The 7233-nt window shown below is 52.1% G+C and overlaps 2 protein-coding genes across 3 annotated transcripts in view; one reads left to right on the forward strand and one right to left on the reverse strand.

Moving 5' to 3' along the window:
• The window catches only part of Itprip (inositol 1,4,5-trisphosphate receptor interacting protein), a 29923-nt gene extending 27806 nt beyond the window's left edge, over positions 1-2117 (forward strand). Inside the window, exon 3 of the transcript XR_004516310.1 lies at positions 1587-2117. The gene's annotated coding sequence lies outside the window, so the exon portion shown is untranslated. The remainder of the gene's footprint in view (positions 1-1586) is intronic.
• Positions 383-7233, reverse strand: part of LOC104863820 (glutathione S-transferase omega-2) — a 15798-nt gene continuing 8947 nt past the window's right edge. Inside the window, exons 5-6 of one of the 2 annotated variants that reach the window (XM_010626483.2) lie at positions 2091-2197; positions 383-625 (exon numbers count right to left, since the gene is read on the reverse strand). In XM_010626483.2, the coding sequence (XP_010624785.1) occupies positions 466-625; positions 2091-2197 (267 nt within the window). In that variant the 3' untranslated portion in view covers positions 383-465. Of the gene's footprint in view, positions 626-2090; positions 2198-2918; positions 3839-7233 lie in introns of those variants that run through there. The other variant, XR_780689.2, reaches the window with a different exon arrangement.

Genomic DNA, 7233 nt, shown 5'->3' on the forward strand with positions numbered 1-7233 from the left:
CCTCAGTGTCTCCCGGGCCCTGGCCAAAGTCTGGCTGGGAATGACGCTCCTGCCCACCCACACAGAGCGTGGTCACTCGCCTGGAGGACCAGGGGTCTCCCCCTACCTCTTCGCACGTTTTCCTCTCCTCCAGGAGGTTCTTGAGGAGTGCTATCTGGAGTGACAGATGCTCCTGCTAGGCAGGACTGGCGCCCCACACCAGCCTGTCACCATCACCAGTAACCTGGAGGTGGAACTGGGCCAAAGGCAGAAGAAGGAGCAGGAGGGCTCCCAAAACAAGACCCCATGGGCTGGAGGCATCTGACAAGTAAAGGACTACCAGAAACAGCACATTTTGGGGGTTTGTTTTTAAGAACCTCAAAGAAAAGCAACAGAGACAAACTGACCGTCACTAAGATGATCTCTAATGCAGGCAGAACCATAACATGCTGGGAAGCCTGGATGGCTGAGCAGGGACCAGGAGACTCAGCAAATAAGCCCAAAATCAAAGGCATTGGGGCTGTCCTGGAAATAGAGATTCAAGAAGCCCAGAAAAATCTGCTTATCTATGAGCAGTGCGCAGACTGTGGGGTCCCGCTTCATGGCTGCCGTCCAGAGCTGCAGCTTCGGGGTGTGGTCTACACAGCTGCAAGACAGAAGGTGGGGTCAGGGGTCAGAGGTCAGCACCACTCACCCCAAGGCCCTAGGAAAAGGGGTGGACCTTGCCTTTCAGACTGGCAAAAGCTAAAAATGGGCATGTCTGAGAATAGTGTCATGGTCACTATGGAGGAAAGGCCTGTTTGGGAGCCGCCGTCTGTGTCCTGATGCAGAGGTGACACTCCTACGGACGCAGGCCTCGGGGAAATAAGGTGTCTGCGCTTCACTGCTGACCGACACGCAGCCCTCGGAGGCAAAGGGTCCCCCACAGGTTCTACTTCAGGGGTTTGACAAAGACAAGTAGTTTCCAAAATGTATTTTCAGTGGATGAAAGTCAGGATACCTTGAAATAGTGGGGCCGAGGACCCTTCTGAAGGGAGTTAGGCGCAGGGCCTGCAGAGCAGCCTGCTAAGCCCACCACCCAGCCTACCTTGGTGCTCTCACTTTGGAGGAACAGGCTCTTGTAAATGACATGTTTGAAAGACTTAAAGCCCCACATATATTACATCTGAGCTGCAGAGCCAATTTCCAAATGCCAGGAATGTCCCGCACCCCTGCGGCCAGCTGGGATTAGTGCAGGCTCAGCAGGCCTCCGTCCTCTCCTCTGAGCTGAGGTAACAAAGCTCTGTCCGGTGGGGTCTGGTTTGTGCCTAGACGTCCCCTAAAGCTTCACCCACTCATAGGCGGGGCTCTGGGGTTGTGATTGGACATGGGGTGTGACACTCAAGGTGGATTAGGCCACTTGTGAGTCCAAAGCTCCTGTGAGGCTAGGAGGGGAAGCCTGGACTGAGGAGGTGGCTGAGGGGCATTCTCTGTCCTTTGTCACCGTCACCATGACATGAAGGTCCTTCTCCTCTGCCACGCTGCCCTGCCTGCGAACCAGCCAATTAGGGACCTAAAGCCCTGTAAGACTGGGAACTAAAATAAACCTTTCGTCTTTTAACTTGCAGGTGTCTTGCAGTGTTTTGTCCAGCAAGGAGGGAAGTCACTAAGACACCTGCCCAGGACCCTACACGGCCACTTCATCTGCTTTAACTGTCCAGTCCTTTCCATGGTGTGTGGCTGCCATTTTGTTTGTACCTCCAAGCAAGATATATGATTTTTAAAGTCTTTTTTTAAGGGTGTTCTGGGAGAATACACCTGAAGAAAGTGACGCTGGACTCGGTATTGGGTCGCCGAGTGGCACAGCAGAACCAGAGAGAGCCTGCGTGCGGGGGCCGGGGAGGACACAGCTGAGGAGCTGGGAGCTTTGTCCACAGGGTCGGGTCACAGGAGTGCAGGTCCCAGGGAGTCTGCTCAATGCGGGACAAGCCCAGGCGTCTTGAGCAGAAAGTACACACCGGTGGCCTAAACACCTGGTTCCAGTTCATTCCACATTCACCCTGAGACGTGTTCTAGGTGGCTAAGCACACAGACGGTTTGAGTCACTGTCACTCTGTGCAGTTCCAACTTACTCAGCGATGCCATACACATCCAGCCGCTCGAACCAGGGCCAGAAGAGGTAATCGACCATGGTTACGTGGTCTCCGCCAAAGAAGGTGGTGTTCTGATAGCTAAGGATCTAGAATCGCAAACAGGAAAAGAGCAAGTTAATGCACATACCTGAGACGCATTTATAGAGATACGAAATACAAATACTGGATTAAATCCCGGAGAGGCAGGATGAAGGCTTCGATTTGTCCTGTTTTTAGCAGACTGCTTCTCCCCCTCCCCTGAAGTTTCTGCCACCTCCTTACAGGGAGTGCTCCGCGCATGCTCCACACATGTTCTGGCGCTGGCAGAGGGGGGCAGTGCCTTACTCGCTGTGGCCAGTGCTGCCCCTTCCTGGTTGAGGAGCTTCGGGCTGACGCCGAGGCCAGCACTCAGATCCCCAGTCGCTGTGCTGCGGCCCCCACTGCCCTGAGTGTTCTCCTTCTACAATAAAGGGGAAGCTGCAGCCTCCACAGCAGTCAGGGCTGTGCCGTAGTGAGCCCCCTCCTGCCCTAACTGTCTTCACCAAGCTTCCTTCTTTGAGTTCGTTGCATTTCGCATTTGTTACCCACTCAACAGTATCAACTTTTTACGTCAAAGTACAATTTCTTTTTCTCATTGGGGACAAATCAACCCATTTCCATGGACTGTAAAGAAAACACATAAAGTCTCAGCAGACACCCAGCCAAAGACAGCCGAAAGAAAGGTCTGAATTTTTTTTTAAAAAAAGCAGAAGTGCTTGGTAGGGTTATTGCTGGGCCAGGCTTCCCAGAAAGTGCCAATTTCCTAGTTAAATCAAGCAAAGTGCTCACCTCAGTCTCTAATTCATAGCCCGCCAGACGCTTCCCCCCAAACGTTTGGCTGGCGAGGCACTTTGAGAAGCTGAGGCTCTCGTGAGGGGCAGAGGTTACCGAGAGCCAGGTGGGAATGACAGTGGCAGGGGACTCTGTGGTCTTGGCCCGAGGGAGGAGGGTGCTGTGTGGCCAGCAGCCCGGTTCTCTGCGGGCTCTGACTCTGATGAAGCCCGGGCAGCCTGCCTCCCCTGCTCCAGGCCTCGGTGTCCTGGTCTGCTGAGTGGTGGTGATGTTCACTCCTGTCCCAGAGACGGTGGCAGAGCGCTAGGAGGAACGGGCAGCCCCACCGCCCAGGGAGTGCGGGTCACGTGACGGGTCACGTGACAAGCAAGGGCAGCCTCCGGAAGGCTACATCCACCGGAAGTCAGTTCTTCCCACTGAAGTCCAGCCACCACCCGGAAGGAAGGCAGGCTTTGCTGCCTGGAAGTTAATCCTTCTATTTCCAGTGCGGTATGGAGGGAGTCCCCACGATCATCGTTGTCTTGTAAGGCTGAAAAATGTTGGCGACCCTTGTTTTAAAAAAGCTAAGAGGGTGCTATGGTTTACATGTAGACGACCCCAAAGCCTCATGCACTCTGAGGTGGGGCGTCTGGGCGGGACTGCATCATGGGGGAGTTGGCGCTCAGTCGGTCAGTCCACTGGAGTTCGGCTGAGAGGTGAGGCCGGGTTGGAGGGGAGCGGTTCCCACCCTCATCTCCTCTGCTTCCTGTCTGCCATGGCTGAGCAGACCCCAGGGCCCCGCTGAAGCCTCTGCAGACTGCAAGCCAGAATAGGCCTCTCCTGCTCACAGTTTTGAGCGTCAGAGATCGCGTCGCAAGTGATGAGAGAGTAACTAGGCAGAGAGCAGTGGGATGCAGCTCAGGGAAGCACTGCTGGCCCAGTGTGTGAGGCCTCCGGGCCAAGCCTCCATAGCGCGCACGCACGCAGCAGTTAACAGAACAGCACCAAGATAGAAAATATGAACAATGAAAACTTAGCACAGAGGCTGCTTTTTTTGTTTGTTTGTTTAAACTCACTGTGTGACCCTGGCTGGCCTCCAACTCATGGTGACCCTCCTGCCTCAGCCTCCTGAATGCTGGGATTAGAGAGTGTGCCACCATGCCTGGCTACAGAGGCTGTTTTAATCACATATAAATAAGATCTGGCTTGGAGAGGAAAGGGGCAAATAATTCCATGTCTCCAGGTTGCAGCAGGCCCTAAACGTCCTGCGTGTTCAGGAATAGATCATAATCACTGACGTTGAAATGTACATCTGAGGCTCCTTACTGGATGTCATGGCACAAACGAGAAGCAAATCTAAACTGGTGGCCCTGGAACATCGGTGCAACTCCTGCTTTACAGAGCTTGGGAGTTCCTGAGAGTCCCTGACAAAGCAGTTGTAACTTTCCACCATAGCCCAAGCTGCATTTCCCAGACTCAAGTACTTCAACTCTGCTCTCCACCCTCCTTTCGTCTTTACTAGGTCCAGTTCCTCTGCGGAGTCACTTTCTCACCTACTCTTCAATTCTGCTTTCTAAAACAAACTGCCAAAAAAGCGAAAGTCCTTGTCCAGGCAGGTCAGCCGCAGACACTTAGGGGACCCATGGTGAGTCAGTCCTTCCGTGAGGGGATGATTTTGAAAAGGAGTGACTACTTAGTAACACTTGCTTACATATATTTCTAAAACTTTCCCCTTATTCACAGTAGGTGCACAGCTTTAAATATATGTGATGTTACAGAAACGATCAATGTCAGCACCCACGCCGTAAAGTACGCTGTGGCACACCTCTCAAGTGCAGTAAGAGGTCAGCATGAGGACGTGGGTGAATGAGGCTGACTCCTTCACAGCCCCACACAGCTAGACACAGCCCCCAGATGCTCTCAGAGCCGCTGGGGACTTGGGACCCCACGGTGCAACCACCCAGAGTTCTCAATCCTGCTATTGTGGATTGCAGCTCACTGCCCCAGACAGTCTTTCTTCACCAGGTCTGAAAATCCCTGCAGAAAAGCCACCTCCCTGCAAACGGCACAAAGCGCTGTGCCTTTATCCACATCCCAGACCGCAGGCAGCTCCTGTCTGAGCCTCCCTGAGGGCCACGGTTCGGTCTCAAGGGCTCCGGGCAGAACAGCTCCTCGCACGCAAACCTGGCACCCAGGCAAAATTGCTTTCTATTTCAAATGCCAGATTCCAGAGGGAGATATTTTGTGAAAAGGCATTTGATGTCCTAGAATATTAGAAAATTCTATTTTTAAATGTTCTGTTCTCAACATCCCTAAAAAATAAGGCTGAGGGTTAACTAGGGAGCACTGCCAATAAGAGAAATCGTTTGATATGATGAAGGTACACTAGTCCCATCACCCCACACCAGCAAAGCCTGGCTGGAAAGGCCCCTGTTGTCTGCCAAGCCTCTCCAACATTCACAGAGAGACCAGAGGAGACAGTGGCACCTTGAGATTGGCACAAATGTGTAAAGAAGGAAGAAGCACGCAGGGCTCCCCCTGGTGGCCAATAGTGGTGAGGCGCAGTGGTGGTGGCTCCTTCCAGATTTAAGAGGAAAAATTAATCTATCAAGTTCTTGAAAAACAAAGTCATAAATAGAACCCTAGACTTCTTTAAAGCCGGGGTTCAAAAAAAAAATCCAGCCTAAGATCTTGAGCTCTCAGGTTCAGCCTTAGTACTCGGGCTTCACACCTTGAAGCCGACGCCTGCCCTTCCCATTGGCCTTGAAATGAGGGCCTCCAAGCCCGAAGCAGACGGTGGCTCCCAGAAGCACTGCAGTGCTCCCCGGAGGGAGAAGACAATGCTTTTTCTTGTTGGAAATAATTATTAGGGAGCAAGCTCCCACCTCACCCCAAGACACAAAGCCAGCCGCGCCCAAGCAGTAGAATACAAGCTGCCACAAAGTACTCAGCTCCAGGAAGGGCTGCTTCGGAGTTCAAAAATTCTGAGAGGTGGTCACGGTTTCAGGTTTCAGGTCTGAGCATGAGGTAAGCAGAGTCCTCCCGGCAGGAGGAACCGCTTCTCCTGTAGGAAGGAGGCTTAGCAAGAGGGGTCGGTGGCAGATCGGGCCCTCCCTCTGCAGGTCCCTCTGACCCAGGCGTCCCGTGAGGATGCAGAACGCAGCCTGTGAGCATGTGAGGAGTAAAGGGTCGCCAAACTTGCTGCGGGGGCTCACTTTCAGTGGGCTTGATTCTTTTGCTCCAAACTTAGTTGTAGGGAGTCTGGTAAAGCTCAGCCCGTCAGTTCTCCGTGGTGGTGGGCGGTGGATGTGAATGGGAATGAATACTGACCACGTGTCTGAAGAGGGAGAGGACGCCTTACGCATAAAAGCAGCAGAAGGAGGCACAATGGCAAAGGCGGCCAGCACGGTATTTTTAAATGTCACACTTCATCCACAAAAGAGATGAGCTAAATTAAAATTTAAAATGAAAAAAAAATGTCAAGTAGATTTTATACATGCAGAACTCTTTAAAAAGAACATTTATAGGTCTGGGGATTTAGCTCAGTGGTTCCACTGCCTGCCTCACAAGCAGAAGGTCCCGAGTTTGATCCCTGGTACCAAAAAAAAGGAACATTTAGAAATCATTGGGGAAAATCAGTAAGGCCCTGGGAGGCAGACCGGCGAAAGACCAAACACAGAGATGGCATACAGTACTTTGGGGGAGCCTCAGACTTCAATAGCAACCAAACACAAGCCAGAGATGGTGCAGTGACTGAGCATTTGCCCAGCGTGTGTGAGGCCCTGGGTTCGATCCCCAGCATGACCAAAAACAATTAAATCAGCAAGGAGAAGCTGTCCATTGTTTATTTCTCTAGAACAAGCAAGTATCTTTTTGAATGAACTATCAAAAAGAGACAGTGCAAAGGACACATTCACACTGCCGGGCGGGGCATACGCACGAGAAGCCTTTGGGAAAGCAATTTAGTAACGCACAGCACAGACCCCAAAGCGTTCTGACCCTTGGAACTGGGAATGCCATTCCTGAGAGCCTGGCCACGGACAGGAAGAAATGGTTTTACGCCAAAAGCTGCTGTTCCCTGCAGCATCATTTCTAAGAAACAACCCAAGCACCCCCAAGCCAGTGTGCTACCCAAACAGCTTCATGGTTGCATGTGTAGCAAATTAGGCGGACACTAAAGGTGGTTTGTGTTTCCAGCTGGGTGCCCTGGCACACGCCTGTAATCCCTGCACGCTGGGAAACTGGAGCTGCAGGACCGCAGGTTCAAGTCCGGCCTGGGAAATTTAGCAACTTAGCAAGACCCTGTCTCAAAATTAAAAAAAAAAAAAAAAAA

This window comes from Fukomys damarensis, unplaced genomic scaffold (assembly GCF_012274545.1).
Source record: "Fukomys damarensis isolate Sample0158 unplaced genomic scaffold, DMR_v1.0_HiC HiC_scaffold_8, whole genome shotgun sequence".
Classification (NCBI taxonomy): domain Eukaryota; kingdom Metazoa; phylum Chordata; class Mammalia; order Rodentia; family Bathyergidae; genus Fukomys; species Fukomys damarensis.